We start from the raw sequence: 23,315 nt of genomic DNA, 5'->3' as shown, positions 1-23,315 counted from the left end.
GAAAGTTGCCTGCTGCTTATTACAAGTAAAAAGAGTAAAGAAAATTATTAGCACCGAGCCGAGCCGAGCGGAGCCGTTAACATGGAAGGTAGCCAGCAGCTGGGGTAAATGGGGTCACATCAAGGGAGAAAGGATGGGGACGACCAAATCTAGAGAGAAAAAAATGGATGGACCCCACAAATCTAAGCTCTGAGCTGTTGCTTTTTTGACATTATTATTTACAGTTTTTCATTAAAAATATATAAATTATTAATAATTAAGTACTTTTTTTATATTTACATATTTAATCTGTATATATAATATCGGAAATCGAGTGTAGATGGTGGGTACTCTCACTGAATCCAACCTCCAGATTCATCCTCCCACTTTATTTTTATTTTAATTGTATATATAATTCTTAGTTTATTTTTATTTTATTTATTTCAATTATTGGTAATTGTGAATTGGCCTTCATGTGGATCCAATTTACTTCGGCTGCCACTGGTTGATGTTCGTTCATGATGGAGACATAAAATATCTATGCCGACTTCTTTGAAAGGAGGGAAAATAATAAACAACTTAATATATAGGTACTCCATAGATAGTTGTATTAGATTCTAATTTAATCCAGTAAAACATACTCTCTTTTATTTTCATTTAAATTAAAACAATACTAAAATATTAATTTTTTATACATTTTTTTGAACAAATTTAAGTGCCAAATATATATATATTCCACTACTTTTCCCCCTAAATCCTAGGTTTAAGGCTCGTTGGGTTGCAAATGTAAGCGTAATTCATTTTTAATGAACCCTCTTAACCAAATTCGACTTTAATTTTTCTTCCCACTGTGTTCTTTTTCTTTAAAAAAATTATTTATTTCTGAAAACATTGGCATCTACAGAAATGAAAAATCAAACTTAGATATTTCCAACGTTTGCTTAAAAACGTGAGATGCAATATAATAAAGATAATCGACACTTTGACCAAAAAAATGTGTTGTTTGAACCTAATTATGTCAAATAAAAACAACCTAAATCTTTAGTTATTCGTTTAATTAATTAAGACAACACAAATCACCTATTTTTCAAAGTTGTCTTTTAATTATTAAATGAAAATTCCAAACAGAAAAACCACGTCGGGGATTATGTTTCAACCAATATCATTCATTCAACTTTGTTCCAAACTTTTATTTAGTTATTTATATTGCTTCAAATTTATGCAGCCATTGAAAATGCAACCACTCTTTCATTGTAGTATGCCTCAAAAACAACATAAAATAACAACGATACGAAGATAATTACATACATATTTATCTATGCAAGGTCTTTTTTTTTTCATGGTGTGGGTTCCCACAAATTTTCGTTTGATTCCAAAATCGACCAAAACAAAGTCACCTGACATGAATTCCATGATTGGAGCTTATTGGCCCATACATGAAGTAAATTTAATCTCCCTTCGTGACTTTTAGTGGACCTTTTTTTTTTTCTTTTTATTTATTTCCTTATCCTAAATTACATTCTCAATTTTGGAAAAATATTGAAACGCCAAAAATATTACTGTCACGTTTCGACATCATCGATTTTTAAAATATGTAACTAGAATTTATTTTATAACAAAATTTCATAAATCCGACACAGTGCATCAATATTAATTACAGTATTCTTGGACAAATATCTAATGAAGAGAACTAGAAAAGGTGTAAATAATGACATTATTTTTACTAATATTCTATATATGAGTATTGGAAATTTTAGGTCCAATATTCTCTTTAGAATGTTAGTCATTATTTTAAAGGGGTAAAATAAAATGCCACTCAATTATGCCCTCTAATCTCTGACCGTAATATGACATGATTTACTTTTTGACTTCACCATATTCTCATTTAACAATAACGTAGGGACAGGGAAAAGTAAAGAGTCATTTTCTTCGACTTTTTTTTTTTAATTCACAAAAAAAAAACGGTAATTATAAAAGGAAGGACTAGCGATTTAGAGACATGCAGTATAGAAAATGTATAAAACGGATAGAATTTAAGAGAAAAATATACTCTCTCTTTTTTAAGTTTCACAAGAGATATTGAAACTTTAATACATATTTCTTACAAAATATTAATTAAATGAAAATTGAAAACATGGCCTTTTTTTTCTTTATTTAGCTTGGTAAATTAAAAGCTTTATGATTAGCATATCAAATATATTTTTAATAAAAATTTCGTATGATTAAGAAAATGATTAGGGGGTACATCTGTGGACCTTTGCTTTAATTAATTTCCACCTACAAATCATATATCATTCTTTGGGCGCTTATAGTTAAGCTTATATATGTGAGTGACTTGGTCAGAATAATCCAATACTGGGGGCCAAAGTGGAGGAATTTAATTATGATATATTCTAAGGCGGTCCAATTTTCATTATCAAACAATTCTTAAAAATAAAAATAAGAAAACCCTAGAATCAAGTGATATCCTAATGGAGGAATATATCACAAATCTTCTAGCCTAGGTTGAAAAGATAAATTAAAGCTTCTGTTTAAACTAAAAAAAAAAAATCAATGCTTCCTATATACCAATCTTCCCCAATCCGACTATATGTATATAAAGTTAAACCTTAGGTTTAGGCTTTTGACTCTTGTTTTTTTTTTTTCTTTATTAATTTTTTATGAAAGTTTGGAAGGAGCAATCATTTGAATCAAGAATCTCTTTTCTTAAAAGAGAGGTATGGCAACCAGATTTAGTTAATTATGTCTTCAACATTTAAAATTACTATTAGTTATATGAATTATTAGATAAAGTAACCATGGTAATTGATTTGATTTTACACCTCCAGCTAGTGTTGAATGTCAAATGTATTTTAATTATCGAAAAGGTAAAATCATTACTAAAAAGTAATTAATCAATAATGTCGTTGATTTTAAAGTTTCATTTTGCTGATTAGAAAAATATACTAACTTAATCTCTAAACAAAGTCATATTCATCTTCTATTTTTTAAAGTAATAAATCAGATGTAATGTCTCAATTGTAATGTATGAGACTTGAATCTCATATATTAAAATATGTCTAGTAGAGTTTATATGAACTTGAGCTCTCCAACCTCAATAGTTAATTTTAGAGTGTTATTCTTTAAAGGTTTATATTAACTGATATCAGAGTCGGATTTTATGTCTTTGAGTTGCAATCATACGACATGGGTGGTGATGTCGACATTGTAGTGTTCACCCGCAATTAGATTAAGCTAAATCAAAACTAGCCCACCTGGGCATTAGGGTTGCGGAGCCTAGTAAATTATTATGTGCCAATTGTAAAGTATGAAAGTGTAAAATTTCTTAGTGAAATTATATATACCTAAGCTCTCCAACCTCAATAGTTAACTTTTGGGATGTGGTCCTCCAAAGGTCCATATCATTATTAAAAAATTACATTTTAATCAAATATCATACCGTTCAATAAAAATTTGAAATCATTAAAATGGTATTAACAAAGGTTAGGTGTAATGATAGAGTATATTATACTTTAAATGAGAGGCGAGACTCGAACTTAAGAGATGACATTATTGAAAAAAACAACCATAAACTTCATAGACGATAAAATAAACACAAAAAATACACAAAATACGTGTTTGAATCAAAGAATTGCGTTATGGGCTAAAAATAATAAAAAGGATGAAGTAATATTTAATTTTGAATTTAACTATTTTTAATTTGTTTCATCATTTTTTCTCAATCAACATGATATCGTAATTGCATCATCATATAAATTATATTAAAGAGTTATTAAAATCAGACATTAAATGTTACTTTATACCTAATTAAAACAATTTACGGTTTGGGTTTTGTAAAAATGGAGAAACCAGATTTAATTAGACAAAGAGTTTGGTGAGAGAAAGAGAAAATTTTCTAATATAATGACGGCGATAATAAATTGCTACCATATTTGCATGAGGCAATAAATTTGGCATCCAAGTGAACCCAGAAGTGGAAATTAATGATGTCATTGTGATTATCAATTTTGATCTATAAATTAATTTAGGGCTTAAAAAGAGGCTTCCGTATCCATTGTAACGAGGAAAAACCTAATGGTTTTGGTACAGTCAGACGTGGATAATAATGGGCTTATATTTAACCTTAAAAGATTTGATAAATCAAAATAAAATGCTAAAAAATAGTTTATTATTATTTTTAAGTGTACCACATATACTTATAATTATAAATACAAGTCTAAATAACTATAAGCATAAGCTATTATCAATAAATTATCTGATAGCTCACTAAATAGAATTAAACTATCACATAATAAACGGACTAATAATTAATATAATCTAGATTAAAGTCAACAAACTAATACTAATTGGACTAAAACTTTCACACATGATGACACTCAGAAAACTACTCATAATACCTCTATCTTTGTCAACCAAGCTAAGAATTGCAAAAATAATAATAATAAAAGAATATTTTTTTTGTTTTGAACCATATGGTTATAAGTTATATTTGCTCTTTTTGATATAATACTTAGAATTACTTATAGTCTATTATCAACTCATAAATAGGAGGGTAACGTGTTTCAACGCACTTGAATCCAGGTCTTCCTGCATTAGCAATAATACCCATGTCAATCGAGCTAAGACTCAATTGAATGAATTTATTTTTATCCTGCTTTTTGTTTTTATTTTTGCAATTCAAAAATCTTAACAGCAGTGCTAAGTTGAAGAGATCCAGGCACAACCGAGTTTAGGTTATTTTATTTTATTTTATTTTATTAAAATATTAAAACAATCGTATAGTTTAGGTCACACGGATTAATTACAATAAAATTTTAGAATTATCAATATATTGAGGAAAGTTTTTATAACATTTTTAAAACTTATGAATAATATATATACATTGTTATTAATACTTCCTATCGGTTTTTTTAAAGTATATGTATTTATTACGTGGTTTAAAATATGCATTAGAATCCCATGGGGAAATTAGAAAAAAAATTCAGGGGTTAAAATTAAATTGTAATTTTATTATAATAAAACGTATTTTTAAAGGATTAAATTAAAATTTTATCATTTTTAGGAGGCTAAAGTGTAATTTTATCTTTAATAATTTAAAATTTTAAAATCTTTGAGGGGAGTCAGACCCTTCCCAGCTCCCCTAGATTTGTCCCTGCCTGTACGCTTCAAGTTTTTATATTTCAGTCCATTTATTTTTATTTCAAAAAAATAATATATTATGTTTTTTAGATTTAAAAATACAAAATCGTTAAGAAATTTCTTGTTAATTTTAGGTCTATTACAACATTTTTCTTATTAGTTGATGCATGACTATCAATTGAGTATTTATTTATTTTAAAATATCATACCAATAAATTTAATAAAAACTTTTAATGAATTTAATAATTAGATTTGAAATTTGAAATTTAAAAGCTACAATATTTCAAATGTATAAAATATTTTAACCTTTTATATTTTTCAATTAATACTTTTAAAAATAATATTTATTCTAAAAAGAAGAAGAGTAATAATAATTAATAAAGGTAGAGGGAAAAAAAAAGCAACTATATTTCATTCCTTTTTTAAAAATTTAAAACTAAAATGCCCACCATATTTCATTTTTCACGCGGTCAATATTTACAATTTCTGCCATTATTGTTTTCATTTTATTTTGAGTGGTAACTTCAAAAAAAAGAGCCTGGGGAAATTTATTTCCTGTGCCGCTTCTCCACCGTTAGGGTCCTGACGACGAGCATTACCAATGGTCAGTCCCTGAATTGGTTTTTGTACCTAAATCTTTTGTACCAAATACCACAAAAGAAGAATGAGAAACAACAGATAAAAATCGACAAAAATCGTCCATAATAGATCGAAGACTCACACGTTCAATTTATGAATAATAAAATCAACTCCAAATGCATAAAATTTTACAACTTCCATTTCAACTAACAAAGTTAAATCCTCACTCATTTCTAAGGTGAATTTCAAAGACGTAAGTCTTTAGATGCATCATTCCCATTAAACTTTGAAAGTAAGAAAGTGAAATATAGGTTAAGAGATAAAATATGAGATAAAAAAATTCGACCAAAAAAAGAGATAAAATGAAAGAGACAACTAAGATTTGTTGGTCATCATTATATACAGGGATGAATAATTAGGGTTTTTATTTTTAAGAATTAAATAATAGATGGCTTGGTTTATATACATTTAGCAAATCTAATCCCCAAGCAAGTTTTCTAACTTTAGATGCACGTAACATATTGACTGCAATATCAAATGCCATACCTACCCAAATGTCTTCAATAAAATAATACATGTGTTTCAAGACAAAAAGCACCCATCTTCGCAACTTGTGATTTTGTTAATTAAATCAAATTGGAATTTTTTGTTTATGTTTTCTTGTTTGGTTAGAATAAAATTTTAATGATTTAGATCACCTCATAATTTCATTTTCATGGATTGGGTCCACTTGGCTATCAAAACAAAAACTGAAAATATCCCCTTTATCAATTACTTGTATCATTTAGTAATGCTTTCAAAGAAAATATCATTTAATAGTAATCACTTTATCTATGCAATTTTTATTATTATGTAATCTTGATTCAATCCTCTCCATGTGGCATTGATGAATTGTTTATATTGAGCAAAATAACTTGCCAAATTCATAAGAAAGAGAATTGCATAAAATGGCAATACCTTTCTAATTCTTACAATGGAACCATGCCATCCCTATTCATGTATAAGAATCCGACTTCTTTCACGTGAATAATGGAACCTAAAATAATTTTGGTTTTGTATTTAATACTTCATCACTGTAATGAATACACTCAAAGCAAATTTTGTGATACTGTATAATAATAACAAATCATCATCTGCATTTACTTTTAAGGTTTTCTTCAAAATGTTGGTGTATAAATCTATACACGATAATGACCATATACAAACCGATCATTTCCCTTATTTATTTTCTCAATAAGTGCTTAAAAGTTGTTTAAAATTGCAAGGAAAATGATAAATTACAAAAAAACTTACTAAATTAATCTTAAGTTTATGATTTTGCGGTCTAATTATCAAAAGTTATATTGTGATCACTCATTTATCGGGTAGTTATAATTTTGAGTTTTTATTATTATATATTTATTGATTTCTTATTATAACATTCATGATGTAGGCAGCTTCATTCTCATATTTTTAGAATAAACTACAAATTGGAAAAATATTTCTATAATTTAAAAATATATTATGATTTTTCATTTTTATATTTTTATTTTTAGAATTATCCTTAAAAATATTTATGAGAAAAATTATATTTCTCAAAAATATTTTTTTTATAACTAAAGCTCATATTTTTTAGAATTATAGTTAAAAAAATTAAAAGTATGAAATTGATATTTTGCTATAGTTTAATGTCCAAATTAGTTATTAACCCTTAAGTTAACATGTCATGTCATTATTTTATTCGAGGGGATAATGGAAGCTAACGGACAAGTGATTAAATTATTCTAAAGTTATTGTTTAAGTCAAAAACATTTTAGTAACTAACTTATAATTTTTGAAATTGAATGATCAAAATGTAAATTTATTAATAATTAAATGACTTTAGGTGTAGTTTATATTTTTCTTATTAAATGAATATATTTTAAAAATACATTTTCTTTAGGAAAACCCTAGATAAAAAATTTCAATAGTCTACCAATTATTAACCCCGACATTAAAAGACACGCTAGAACTTAACTGTGGATAGTTGTAATCGTAATTCTCTAACAACTAAGATTTTCCCTTTGTATTATTATTAAATTACAAAGTTGAGTGTATATATACATATATAATTGAGACAAACACAACAACAAAAGGACAGTAATGGAGACTAGATGAGATCAGTGTCAATATAATATAATATCATAGAATATAATGTTAATGTGGAGCCCGTTGGTTTTAATCATGACAAACCGGTACTGGATGGGTCATTAATAATGATTATTAATAATAACGAAAGTAGTTTAGCTAGAGTTTAAACATTATCGAGTGACCCTATCTAAACAAGAGGCAATACGGTGCGAGAGACATAAACATATTTAGAAACCAAACAGGGTTGACCAGATGTTTCATGTCTGTGATTATGTTTCAATCTTAACCTTTTTTTTTCTTTTTATTGCTTTAATTTGTTTATTGTTAATTGCGGGGGGGGGGGGGTATTGCATGGGCATGTTTTTGGGTGACAAAATCTCCAATAAGACAGTAAATCTATTACCATTTTTTGTGTTAATTGTTTGACCAACATCATCCCCTAATTATTTTCAAGCCAACAAATGTAAAAAATATAATAAATTTTATTATCTCTACGAAGAAAATAAGTAAATTGGAAGTTTATCTACTAATTTTAATTTAAATCTCACTTATGTAAACTATGTATGAACAAATTAATTTTAATGTTGATGAGAACAATTGATGTAATCATAAAATATAATTAAAAAAAAAATATTCCTCAGCAACTAAATTATCCCAATGTGTGTGTACTTTTTTTTGGAAGGTAAAAGGTCACTCTCTTGATTTCCCTTTCTCACATCCAAAACTTAAAAAGTCTAACATATATCGTAGGCCATTGATTCTTGTGTTGAAAAACTTTACATCATTTCAACAATTTCTGAAAGAAAAACCACCATTGTGGAATGTTGTACTATAATTGTAAAATGCTTTAAAGCAACAATAAATTTCTTTAGTTGTATAGAGAGAATTTGTAGTACTTTAAAACAATATAATCTACTACTTTATTTATATTTTCCTGTGGTGGATAGGGAAGATGTTATAAATACTACACTTCAGATTTTAGAGTTATCTAGTGTCAATTTAAAATTAATTTTATAACAACATTAAATTTGAATATTTGATACTTATCTTAATCTAATCTAGAATATTTGAAAGTCCTAACTAAGAATCTACTATTAGTGCATTATTTTTAAATTATTTTTGGTTCAACATCTATTAGTGCATCATTATGATGTAAAAGGGACCACATTTGAATTTCTTACATCAAATAAGGTACACAAAAATATATGGGACAGTTCAGAAGTAATAATTTTAAGTTGCAGATTGTGTTGCTTACGGAATTTATTAATTTAAATGGAGAACAATGGACATTAAATTAAAAAAGAATTAAGTTAAAATGTTTAGATTTCTATGTGGGGGATATGATAAAATAAAATATACATGACTTGTGCATTGAGAGATTAAAAAGAAAATAATGCAAAGCACTTTTAAGATCTTGCAAAGGCATCAAGATAGATAGTGTGGGACAGTGGGGAATAAATTAAGGTAGATGGGGACAGCTTCTCTTCATAATTATATTTACAATAAATAGTGATATGTTAATAAAATTATTATTAGATTTAATAACATAATCTATAATTGTTCATAGCCCTCTCCAACCTTTAAATTGAAAGATAATATGCTTCAGCGAATTCGAACACATATCTTCCGGCATTGGCAATAATACCAATATCAATTGAACTAAAACTCAATCGATTCCTAAACATAATTTTAATTGTATGTAAAATTTCGAATCATGTTTATATTATATTGATTGAAAATATAATATATTTATATATATTTGGAAGTCATTAGTTCAAAAAAAAAAAAAACTCAAGTTTAGAAATATGGAGAAAAGGGAGAAATATTTGGTTAGATGAGATAAATCTTTTGATGCAAGTATGAACTGGGGGGTTGCATGTGATGCATGAACGACCGTTGCTACCACCTTTCGAGGTACCAAAACTCTCTCTAACTAATATAATTGCTATGCTTTGCCCTTTATTTATTTATTTGTCTTTATATTTGGTCCATTATTCTCAGCCACACTACATTAAAAGGAAACAAAGAAAGTGATTTATATGCTAATCATGGAATTTTTGTATCTTTCACAAAGTTTGGAAGGTTTTCAATAATGTGGGGGGAAAGTTATGAGTTTAGGTAACAAAATTGACAGAAATAGGTTATTTGGATATTTATATAAAGAGATGATAAGGGTAGGTTAAATTTGTTTCAATTTTCTTTTATATATTTAGAGATTGGGATACATTATCAAATATGAATATTTCATGAAAAATAAAGTAATAAAGTAAATGTGAAATTGAAGTGGATTTGGAGTTCAGAGTTGATGAAAGAATATATTGAGTGTATGTGTGTTCCAATTTGGAGTGGGAGGTTGTAAATTCAACCATCAATGGCTTAGGAAATGAGATGAAACGGTTAGTGGTTTATAACCTGAACCATAAATCTATGTGTGAAAGCAACAATGTATGGGCTGCCTTCACTTGCTCCACTTTTTCCGGCAACTTGCAATTTAAAAGAAAGAAAAAAAAAGAAGATAAAAAGAGCGAGCTTTTGACCAGATCGGATTATTGAAGGCCTCAACTCACTATTATTATTATTTTGGCTTTTCTTTTTTCCTTTCTAAAATCTGAAAAATATGGGTGAACATAAATTGAAAATGATGGGAATACACTGAGAGCGAAAGTTCCAAAATTTTTTGAGTCTTCTTAATAAGAAAGAAAATGATAAAAATAAAAATAAAAAAATACCAGAAGAAACCAAGAAAAGAAAAAGACATGCGTTGATTTAGATTTATATAATTTTAAAATATTCTATATTTTCGCCCCTACAAATGAATGAATGAAAAGGGTAACTTTTTCTTTTCAAATTTTCCCATCTTTCCTCCAAAAGACAAGTGAATAAAAACTTGTATATATTTTTATGTTTTTACTTATTCAATTTTTCATCTTCCAAATTAGCCTCAAATTTTATACAAACGGGAACCGGACCCAAATCTCTATTTCATATAGTAGAGGTCCTTTTTAACAAATGATGTGACAGTAATTGAAACATTGACACATGAAAAGCTACCCCCCTAATCTAAAATTGCAAAAGAACCTGTTTGGCATCCTCATTCAGCTGTCATAAAGTTAGCAAAATGGCCTCCCCACCCCCCACTTATCAATCATCAATCAATAAAAGAGTTGGAAGATCCTTTGGAGGTTTCACCAAAATTACCATCTTCACTTTCCCTCACTTATCCATCTCTCAACACTCTCTTCTTTCACTTTTGTAGCCATTCATTTGATGACTTGCAAATCATATTGTAAGCTGCAACCTGGTGGATAGCCCTCACTCCTCTTCCTCAAAGTCCATGAGAAAATCAGTCAAGTTCTCAGAATCATTGACTGCCTCTTCCAAGGACATTGGATCCTCCTTTTTCGGCTTACCCTGCATACTCAAGGGACAATGCATTAGGAATTTTGCTTGAAACAGACTGTAAGAAAGTGAGCAACAACAACTCCAAATTAGCATTCAAGTCTGGACGTGTGCTGTCACGGCTTTCTAACCTCTCAAAATTTTCCTCACCTCAATCCATGTGATGCTCGTGCAAGATAATCACAGCCCAAATAAAAGAAATAAAAATCATATGACACAACTTCCCAGCCAGACAAAAGAAAAAGAATGACATGAGCACGCACCTTTGACTTTCGAAGCTGAGGTGTACTTTTAAGAACACTCCAATTGCGATTGATTTTCTCTTCTTCTCCTTCACCATCAACTTCACTGTCATCATCATCTTCATCCTATAAAGAATTTAAGCATGAAGTAATCACTTCCAAAATAGATATGAAAGATAGGATGAAAGCTAAAACAGAAAAGATGACTAGACTCACTTCATTTTCACCGATATCAACAGCTCGGGCCATAGCATCATCTAAATCTGTCATCTGCAGTAATTACAATTTTATCAATAACTAGTTGAAATCACTTCTAATGATGTTTCATTTGCTTCAATGGTTCTATCATGCATCCTTTACCCAGTTAAAAATATTGAATCTAACTCGACAACCAATAAATAAATGTGACGTAGCTAATTGAAATGGCACAACTGGATTTTGTTCTTCAATCCATTTATAGTCATTTTTTAGTTACCTCGAGTTCTTCAGTCTTCTCCTTTGCCAAAATTTTCTCAAGTTCCTCCCTCGATATGATTTTGCCATGCTGATCAAAGTAAGGAAAAATAAGCACTTGATAGAGGCAATAATAGACGGGGAACAAAACTTAAGCATGGGACTTAAAAAATGACCAAGAACAAAGGGAGGAGGATGGGACACGGAAAGTTCTTCAGCAGAAAGCTTATAGCACTGGTGAAGTACTACAAATTGCAACAAGCCACCAACTATATGCAACACTTACTTTTACTGCCAGACCACAGTTTACGAGGCTACATGAGCCTATTTAATTATTTAAACCGAACTGCATAAACCATTTCACATTTTAACAGAATGACTGATCCTAAAATAAATAAACCATTTTAACTAAAATAAAATCTGCTTATTCAATTTGAGAGGAGTAAAAGAATAGGTCTAAACTTAGAATATTAACCTCCTTCAGATAGGCCAGCATGTTTGGCGTTGGTTCATGAAAATCTGGTCCTCTATAATCAATCACTTCATCTGGATCTTGAATGTAGTTCACAGTTGGGTAAACAGGATCTCCACCCCAAACTGCAAGGACCAAAGGAGTTGTTAAAATGCAAGAACCAAATATAAAACACGATGATGCTAACAGGTTTTGCTCCTTGCCAGTGATTTTCTCGTGATAGTTTTAGCAGGTAGGAGGAGCAAATAGGAAGGAAAATCACTAGATCAATATCATTATAACTGCCTAAAACAGTGACAATAGCATGCACGGTTAAATTTAGAAGTAGCACTCCAAAATATCACACCTACAAGTAGAGGCGAAGAAGCATGAATTTCAAATTTAGACCTCAGTTACAAATGTAATATGGGATTGGGAGTACAAGAGAAAAACATAAAGGAAAAAAAATACATCTTTTATTCTAGACCATAAGAGTGAAAACATGGGTCAAATACTAACTTCTACACTAATATATCCATTAATATGCATCGTAAATCTAACCAGGAAAGTAAAATTTTACAAGCTATATAGAGCTGCCAGTGTTTCAGAAAGTACAATAACTATATCTGCTTAACAACAAACAAAAAATCTAGGCACTAAGAAAAACTTATCAGTATGAAGTGCGTACTTTGCTTTATTTGATCTTCTTTCATTCGCATTGCTAGAGGATCCCTTCGAATACGGGCATCAGTGCCCATCATAATCCTGTATTCTCGATCTGTTTGATAACTGAACATTTCAATCAGTTGAGCATTTTCATCTTCACCAGTCTCTTCAAAATGTTTCTGAATAGCTTCTCGTGAAGTGTCTTTTTTCCATGCTTTCACCCATTCAGAGTAGTAAGCCACTGGACCAATTCTTTCTAGTCTTTCTTGTTCAGCTTTCAACCTGCAAAAATCAGCACCTAGCTGAGCATAAAAAAGTTCTTTTCAAAGACCTTGATTCCAAAGCAAGTTTTTGCCAATAATAATCAAGATGCAAGTTTGATGCCTTGCAAAAACATGAGAGAAAAAACCATGGCTAGCATAAATAGAACTCAGATATTTATAACTAGTTTATTAGCTCATTTCAAACATCGTTTGGGTACCTATTCTTGATTAAGAAAACCTCCTCCTTTTTGCACCACCTTTTACCTATTTAACTTCACACTTCAACTGTTATTCACTTTCATTTAGTTAACAGTCCATATCTCCTAATCCTGTTTCAGCCTTTAGATTTTAATAGGAGAAAGGACGAAAGAGAGAAAGTGAACGTTTCTAAAGCATCACATATGGGTTAAACCTTTCTTCCTTGAAAAGATGGCGCCTAGCTCTGTAAAGGGAAGTTTCAGTTAATGTTGGATGTTCACCATAAAGCTTCACTTGCCCAGTCTCAGCCATTGCTTTCAGAAAAACCTAAAAAAATAAGAGACAATTTCAGTTGTCAGCATCAAATATAGAAAATCAAAGCCTCTTTGAGAAGAAACTGAAATGCATAGAAGTGCGGTATGCATATATTTAATCATGGAATGAGGCTACTTTAGGTTTCAGCACAAAGCAACGAAATAAAACAAGGCTTACTTAAGCATCATAAAGTAATTTGACTTGTGAGAAATAGCAATACATACAGAGCTGCTGGTGAATGGACTCAAATAAGAACATATCAGGATTTGAAAGTCAATCCATCTCTTTTGACAACATTTTGAGGACATTCATATGGAGAACAGTGGTGAATTGCATAAATGAAAATCATCCGGGAGTATGATCATTGCCTTAGATATCATTGAGGTGGGACCAACTGATCCAAATTCAAACCTTTGAAAGCACATGTTTCATTGCATGAAAACACATGGAAACTAACCGTTTCTCTCTATTTACATACACACACATGCCCATGCACATATACCCTCCACATCACACAAGCACATAAAAAAGGTTAAAATAATAATTTAAAAAAAAAAACTTTTGGGCTGCTTGGTTAGAGATGAACGCAATTTCTAGCAAAGATAAAAGAAATTTTTGCACTAACTGTTTCAACATCAGGTCGTCTCCTTTGCCATCTAGACCATTGTTCTTTTTCTGGCTTTCTCCAATTCCACCATAGTTCTTCACTAGTAAGTGGTTCCTCTAGTGGTTTCTTTACTTTTGGATCAATAAACGGATGAGGGCGTCCAAATTTCTTGTCTAATTCATACTCAGTTTCTTCATCTTCTTTAGTTTCTGTCTGGTAAATTACATACTCAGATGAGGAATCTTTAGGATCGTCAACTATGTCCTCCACAATTTCAGGCACAACAGGCTCGTTTGGTTCAGTGCTCACTTGAGAAGATTGAGCAGCAGCCGATGTTTTATGCTTCTTCCTCCTACTTCCCGGGCTTTTTCCATATGACGGGGATCCTGCAGAAGTTCCAGTTGGTTCAGGTGCCCTGGCAGCCCTGACTCGACTAGCAGTGCCTTCAGGCCAGTACTCCTCTTCTGGAATACTTGCACGTGCACCAGATGCTGGTTCAAGCTGCCCAGAAGTCGAGTCGATATAGCTATAATATGGAGGACGCTCGACAGAGACATGCTCAATTGGCTCCTCTTTCTTCTCACACTTAATACAAGGAAATAAATTAGCTCTCTTCGACACTTTATTCAAGCCAACTCTAGCTTGCAATATTCCTGCTGGAAAATAGCCTATAGACGAGATCTGGATAATTCACAAAAAACGGAACGATATAGTAAATGAAGCTAAACAGAACAAAATCAAGCAATTTTCATTTTTCACTGAACAAAAATGCAAATTTTTGAACAATTTACTTCCTAATGTATGGTAAAATATGCAGACAGAAAAGTAGAAAACACAAAGTTAAAAAAAAAATAGTCCACTTATATTTTGATATCTGTGAAGTTCAGAACTGTATACTATTTTCGCATCATAAACGAACAAACTAAACAGGAAAGTTCAATGTTATAAAGCTTCTATATTTTGATTTCTGGGTTCAACAAACAAACACATGATTAAAGCAGATTACCAACTATATTTATTAGTCATATGAAATAGAAAATTACTTTTAGACTGAAAAACAATATATCAGAATTACATGCTTAAAAGTTCAAACTCAATCATAAAAAATAAATATCATGAAATTTCACCACAAAAAAAAATGAAGGAAAAAAAACCTGTAAGTGATTGTAGCCTGGTTTCCCAGCAGTTAGGAATCTATCTGCCAAAAATCCCCAAAAATGGGAATTTAATGAAATGTAAACGAAAAAAAAATCTAATAATTTTAGCAAAGAGGAAAAAAGAACGCACCTTTACATAGAAAGTTTACTGATAAAGATGACATTTTCAGTTTAACTTAATACTTGACATATAATTTGAGAAGAGAGAAATAAAATTAATCAGTTTGGGCACTGAGAAAAAGGAGAGGCATTAGCTAAGAGAGTGGGGGGGGGGGTTTGGTCTGGATTTTGGGGTTTAGCTTTAAGGACAGTGAGTGCGAGGACGTCTTTGAAAATTTCAAGTTTCAGTGAGCGGATAAGGGTCGTCAACACGGTGTAGCTTAATCTTTTAGGTTGTTAACGTTAGCTAGTATGTTTTACCCAAACTTCGCACGGGTTAATTTTGGATTAAATTATAAAATAAAATTTGAGAGGTTATATTGGCCTTACTTTTCATATATCACTTCCTATATTTTTATTAAATTTTAGAGGTTATTTTCTAAGACTTTCTCAATTTAATTTCTTAAGTTTAAATTTATTTTTATAATATTTTAAAATTAAAAAATACACTTGATTACCATATGCCAAAAGGAATATTGGAATAGACTTAAGTTAACAAATAATTTTAAGAATGTTAACGATTCTTAAATTTTACATCACTGTTTTAATTTCAATAAGATATTTAGATTAATTAATAGTATTATAAAAGTGTGATACCAAATTATGTCAAATATTAAAGTATAATTCGAACATAATAGAAAGATTACAATATAAATTTATTCATTAAAATTTACGATTATCTTTTAATGCCAGAAAAAAAAAGATGACTTAAACATGCCTTATATAAGGAAGCCTTACATTATAAAAGTTGAGTATAAAAATTAGAGTGTAAAGATTAAATTTTGAGTGTAATACATAAATTAACATATTCTTATATGATATTAAAAAATAGAAAATTCAAAATTTTAATTTAACTAATCTTGTAATGCAGAAAAAAAAAACCTTTTCGTGCTTGTCACGGAAAGGAAAGCCCTAAGTTTTATGTATAGCTTATAGATATAGATAGGAGTGTAATTGAGCCAAGCCAAGTCTAAATACAGTTAAGCTCGAGCTTGATCAAATATTTATTTTTAAACTTGAGGTCGATTGAATATTTATTTTTAAGCTCGAGCTCGGGTCGAGATATAATCGAGCTACTTGAGCTCAACTTAATTAAACTATTTTACCAAATTTTGTGTTCAAGTTCAATTCAATAATTAAGTTTAAGGTTGATAATATATATTAAAGGCAATAATGTAATTTGATAATATAAAAATATGAAAAGCTCGATAAGGCTCGCAAGTCGTTCGAGTCAACTATTACTAAGTTGGAATTCAACTCGAACGATAACTCGAGCTGCTCAAGCTCGGCTCAATAATTATCGAATCAAATTCGAATTTAAGTAGCTTGCGAGCACCAGTGTCTCATTTACACCCCTAAATATAAATATGGTAAAGGGACCAAAAATTATATATAACAATTTTCATATACAATGCAAAAGAAGAAGAAAATGTGAGATACGTGTTAGCATGAAATCTTTATCTAATGTGTTACTTATATTTTTTGCCCAACGTAGCACTTGCATTTGAAAAAAAAATTATACATATTCGTATTTAATAGTAATTATGTTAACTTTTAATGTTTAATTGAGTTTGATTTCATCAAAATTTATAAGTAATTAAAATAACAATAATTATCTTTTATCAAATTAACCCTAAAAATTTGGTGTAATCTACCCTTTTTTAGTGTATAACCTATTTTCTTTAATTTCTTTATCGTTAATTATTGAATAATGCATAAATTAAATTTCTTATGATTAATACATCATTTAGTATTTGGGTTTGATTTTTTAATGTGGTACTTGTATTTGGCAAAAGTTACACATGAATCCAAAGCTATCCATGTTAACTTTTAGTGTTCAATTCGAGTTTTAGATATTAACATTTAACTTTCATCAAATCAACTTTGAAACTCGAATTGAATACTAAAAAGTTAACATGGTTAGCTTTGGATACTTGTGTAACTTTTGCCAAAAACAAGTACCATATTGAAAAAAATTAAGTATGTAACACCCCTAACCCATATTCATCACCGGAACAGGATTATGGAGCATTACCGGGGTTTACGGATCAAACAGACAAAAATTTCAAACGTTCCATAACATATCAATATTCATAATAAAACCAATCAAAATCATATATATTGTCCCTTATATGAGCCCTCAAGGCCCTAAATACTCATTAGAAACAAGTCGGGACAAAATCGAAAACTCAAAATTTTTTCAAAAAACATAGAAAAATTTCAAAGCTGCAGGGGTCACACGGCCATGTGGTCAGGCCGTGTGACTCACACGGTTGAGAGACACGCCCATGTCTCAAACAAGAAAATGACCACTTCCAAGTGTAACACCCCTAACCCCGTATTCGTCGCTGGAACAGGGTTTAGGAGCATTACCAAGATCTACCGATCAAACTCAAATATTTCATATTACTTCACATTCATATCAGAAATTAGTCGTAAATTTATCATATCGTCCCTTATATGAGCCCTCGAGGCCCAAAACATACATTAGAAACAAGTCGGGATTAAATCAGAAACTCAGAGAATTTTTTGTGAAATTTCAGAATTTTCCAAGGTGCAGGGACACGGCCAAGTGACATACTCATGTTTTAGGCCGTGTGGCATTTGAAGTAGGGCATGCGGTCGTATTCCTAGCCTACGTAACTCTCTGATTTGCAATACATTTCAGTGCAGGGGTCACACGGCCAAGCCACATGCCCTTATGCCAAGCCGTGTGATCAATTTTGAGCATTCTGTTTTAAAATTTTAAGATGCAGGGGACACACGGCCAGAACACACGCCCATGTGCTAAGCCGTGTGTAAGGTCATTTCCAAGCCTTATTCTTCACCCAATTTCACCTTCCACCTATATAAACATTTAAACACATTCAAGAGCCAATTCAAGACATTTAAACCTAGTCAAATTCAAGTCTTATGCATGACATATTATAATACCTATAATCAAATGTCCAACTTACCAAGATAGTCTAATACTTATAAACATGTTTTACTAGTTTTTTTATTTAAATAACCCAAATAATTTAATTAAGTACCAAAATGCCCCACCTTTTTAATTAAACACCAAAATGACTTGAAATCTACAGTAAAAATTGGTGGAGCCAAATTATATGGCGCCACCAACTTGCCACGTCAGCAGGGAGCATCAAAAAATTAATTTTTTGGTGGAGCCATGTAAAATTGCGCCACCTGTATAAATACTATGGAAATACTGCAAGTTAAATGGGGGACTTCAAAACAATTTTCCATTTTCTAGTGGAGCCAACTTAAATGGCGCCACCAGACCAGACACCCTTCTTTTATTTTTTATTTTTATTTTTTTATTAACTTTTGTCTTTTTCTTTAAAGTTTTTTCTTTTTTTAAGTTTTTTCTTTTTTCTTATTTTATTTTGTTTATTTATTTTATTTATTTATTGTTATTAATTTTAAAAATTTCAAATTTATATTTGAAATTTTTATAATATATATTTTAAAATATTAAATATTATTTTTAAATTATTTTTAAATTTTGAATATTGCTTTTAAAATATTAAATATATATTTTAATAATATAAAATATTTAAATATTTTAAAGATATGACCTTTCAAATTTATTATTGGTTTTTAATATTTTAAATATTATTTAATTTTTTATAATATTTTAAATTATGATTTTAAATTATTTTTAATGTATCGCTTTTTAATAAAATAACCCAAAAATTTAATTAATTATCAAAATGACCCATTTTTTAATTTGACTCCACCAACTTTTACTGTAGATTTCAGGTCACTTTCGTGTTTAATTAAAAATGAGTTATTTTGATAATGAATTAAATTTTTGTGTTATTTTTATAAAAAAGCCAAGATATTCAAACCATTTTTAAATTCTATTTAAAATTTAAAAATAATATTTTATTTTAAAAAGTGAAATTTGAATTAATTAAAAAATATTTGTTAAAAAAGATTTATTTGTTAAAAAATAAATTCATTTAAATATATATATATTAAAAGTAAAATTTAAATTAAAAGTTAAAAATATATATTATAAGATCACATCATGTCAGTAATGTGACTAGACATGAAATTAAATATTAAATAAAAAAAACAATCTTATATAAAGGGGGTTTGGTCCCCCCTAGATGTGCTCATGGGCCAGGCCCATAAAAAAATTTCGGCCCATGTCCTAGGCCCGGGCCCGACCCGGCCCAAAACATGGGCCTAAAATTTTGTCTAGGCCCGACCCGGGAGAAAATTCCTAAGCCTGGGCCTGGCCCGGCCTATTTTCTTAATAAACATCAAAAAAATTTAAAAAATTATTTTAAAAATAAAAAAATAAAAAAAATATATTTATTATATTCGGGTCAAGTCGGGCCCAGGTAAAAAAAGTGGTGCCCAAGGCCCGGCCCATTTTCTAAATTGGCCTCATTTTTTTGCCCAAGCCCATATTTCGGGCCTATATTTTTACCCGAACCCTCCCATATTTTGGGCGGGCCGTCGGGCCGGGCCGGGCACCTCTAGTCCCCCTTAGAAGAAAGAAAAGAGAGAAAAAAAAGTTAAGTTAGTTAATTTTTTATTATATTTTATAGTTATTATAATATAATAATTATTTATATTGTATTTTTGTGTTTTTTTTTATATTATGCAAATATCAAAATGTCTTCTGGAGATACGAATGACAATTCATCGAGGATCGACGAAACAGTAAAATTAATTATGAATTAAATAAAAAATCGTTTTAGTTTTTTTTCTTGCTAAGCACTACTTTGCTCAACATGTTTTGATTCATAAATGTGATCTCTATTTAGTTATTATTATTCCTTTTAACTATTTTCTTGCATGAAATTAATCTATATGTGTTGGTTATAATTTTTAATTTTAGTACACATTTATAAATTTATATATTATTTTTAAATTTTAGTACACATTCATAAATTTATGTACTTAATATATATTTTAATAGACAAAGACAAAAAGATTTTCTTAATAGATTTAAAATGTTTAAAACTTAAAGAAATTAACTATATTAAAAATGTTATGTATAGCCAATTTTAAAATTTTAATATTTTTATATATTTTAAAAAAATTAAATATATTAAAAATGTTAAGTATAACCAATATTAAAATTATAATATATTCAATATATTTTTAAAAATATATTTTAAAATGTTAATATATTTAATATATTTTTAATAGGAAAAGAGGAAAATGAATTTTAATATATTTAAAATTTTAAAAACGTAAAAAAAATTAAATATATTAAATTTTAAATATGTTAAAAGAAAATGTTGAGTAAACCAATTTTAAATTTTCAAATATATATTTCAATTTTTTAAAATTAATAACAATAAATAAAATAAATAAATAAACAAAATAAAATAAGAAAAATATAAAACTTAAAAAAGAAAAAATTTAAAGAAAAGACAAAAGTTAATAAAAAGTAAAAATAAAAATAAAAGAAAGGTGTTATCTTCGCTCTCAATAATTACATACAAGTCCAGATAACATAAAAAGCGGGATGCAGTTCACATTGTGCGTGTAGGATGAACCAAATCCTCATTGAATTTGATTTTTCCATTAAAAGGGCTCGTACATGTTCTCGCAAGACCTCTATAAATACTTCACGGTATGAAAAGTTCTTAATGTTAGTTGCGTTCCAGGTTCTCTAATGGATTGCCCCGCAATAATACCTACAGCTTCTCCCAATTCAACCAGGTCACCATGAGTGGGGCTCTGACCATAACATAACCGACAAATCCAAGGTCTGGTATGGTGGGGCCATTTAAGTTGGCTCCACCAGAAAATGGAAAATTGTTTTGAAGTCCCCCATTTTTCCAGAACTTGCAGTATTTTCATAGTATTTATACAAGTGGCGCCATTTTACATGGCTCCACCAAAAAATTATTTTTTAATGCCCCCTGCTGACGTGGCAAGTTGGTGGCGCCATATAATTTGGCTCCACCAACTTTTACTGTAGATTTTAGGTCATTTTGGTGTTTAATTAAAAAGGTGGGTCATTTTGGTACTTAATTAAATTATTTGGGTTATTTAAATAAAAAAGCCTATTTTACCAAATACACTATCATAAACTAATATCCAATATACTTATATGATTTTCCTCATTCAACCCTTTAAACATACTCATCAAGCATATTAAGACGATTTACATATCAAAACATATCATTTAATAATCATTCCAATGGCTAATTTCAATCAACATTAAATTGCTATCAATAGTAACATTTAACCTATACATGTCATTATTACCAAAATTAGTTTACTATTTATATATATACCGAAAAGTCCGGGGGATAATGTGATGTAGCTCCGACCAGCTTCTAACCTTTACGAGCCTCCGAGTACTATAAAACAGAGGAAATAAGACAGAGTAAGCACTTAATGCTTAGTAAGTTCGTATAACGGGAAATTAACTTACCATTCATTTACTTATATAATAAACATGCATAATACATCCAAAGCAATTTGGCAATTAGCCTAACACATATAACCTCAACAAACATGTTAGTCATGTATTTCACGTGAATAACAAAAACAAGGATGAGCTCATCAGGTATCGAGTTTCCAAGTATTTCATGCATATACAAATAATAGTGTCATTTTGATTTCACATGTTCTCATGCCAGAATTTCACCATTTGAAATCTCAATGGATACTTGGGTAGTACACCTAAAATGTACAATACTATAAATCCGTGAATTCATATCCGGAAGTGCTTTTATGAGCACTTAAACAAAAAGCTCTCTCTCAAGCACTATAACGGAAAGCTCATTGAGCATTGTAACTGGAAGCTTATCAAGGTAATATAATAGGAAGCTTACAAAGAGCCTATAACTGGTAGCTCCAAAGAGCAATTAACGGGTAGCTTCGAAGAGCAATTAACGGGAAGCATCGGATAGCCATATAACAAGAAGTTTAAGTGAGCACTAACAGGAAGCTCACAAAGAGCCTTTAATCAGGAAGCTCGCGAAGAGCCATATAACGGGACGATCATAAGAGCTGCAGTGTGCCCACAACACATGTAGGGTCACAACCGATCAAGATGCTCTGAAGAGCATTTAACGGAAAGCCCGCAAGAACACTATAACGAGAAGCTTGAGAGGGCTTGTAACCGGGCGCTCTTTCGAGCTACGGTACATCCGCAACATATGCAAGAGCACTACCATTTTGGGAAACAGAACCCTGTATCCATCGAATCTCATTATCCAAACGGGACTTATTTATTTATCAGGGATTTTTAGTTACAAGATCAATTACGTACACATATATGACATTTACACAATTTACATATTCAAAACTCAATATAAGCATATAAATATACACAATTAAGTTACACGAACTTACCTCGACAATTGTTCGTGACTTATAAACTATTAATTCGAACTTTTTCTTTTCCACGATCTAACTTCGTTTTTTATCTATCCTAATCTATACGAGTAAATTTAACATCAATTTAATACAATTTACATTCAATTCAATCCAAGTCATATCTTAGGCAAAATTATCGTTTTTCCCCTATACTTTTAATTAATGATGATTTCGTCCCTAGGCTTGGAAAATGAAATTCATGCAATTTAATCCTTATCCCAAGCCTATATATTTTCATAT

At 29.8% G+C, this 23,315-nt stretch overlaps 1 protein-coding gene across 1 annotated transcript; it reads right to left on the bottom strand.

Annotated features, from left to right (window-relative positions):
• Window positions 1-10,682: 10,682 nt before the first annotated feature.
• Window positions 10,683-15,899, bottom strand: LOC105769859 (protein PLASTID TRANSCRIPTIONALLY ACTIVE 12, chloroplastic). Its single transcript, XM_012590795.2, has 10 exons — window positions 15,688-15,899; window positions 15,555-15,598; window positions 14,419-15,081; window positions 13,693-13,805; window positions 13,040-13,299; window positions 12,376-12,497; window positions 11,923-11,991; window positions 11,664-11,717; window positions 11,469-11,573; window positions 10,683-11,217 (listed from the first exon to the last, which is right to left on the bottom strand). The coding sequence occupies exons 1-10, from the start codon at window positions 15,719-15,721 to the stop codon at window positions 11,119-11,121; spliced, it is 1,563 nt and encodes a 520-aa protein (XP_012446249.1). The 5' UTR covers window positions 15,722-15,899; the 3' UTR covers window positions 10,683-11,118.
• Between the last annotated feature and the right edge of the window lie 7,416 nt (window positions 15,900-23,315).

Source organism: Gossypium raimondii, chromosome 5 (genome assembly GCF_025698545.1).
Source record: "Gossypium raimondii isolate GPD5lz chromosome 5, ASM2569854v1, whole genome shotgun sequence".
Classification (NCBI taxonomy): domain Eukaryota; kingdom Viridiplantae; phylum Streptophyta; class Magnoliopsida; order Malvales; family Malvaceae; genus Gossypium; species Gossypium raimondii.
This window is presented reverse-complemented; position numbering and strand designations above follow the sequence as displayed.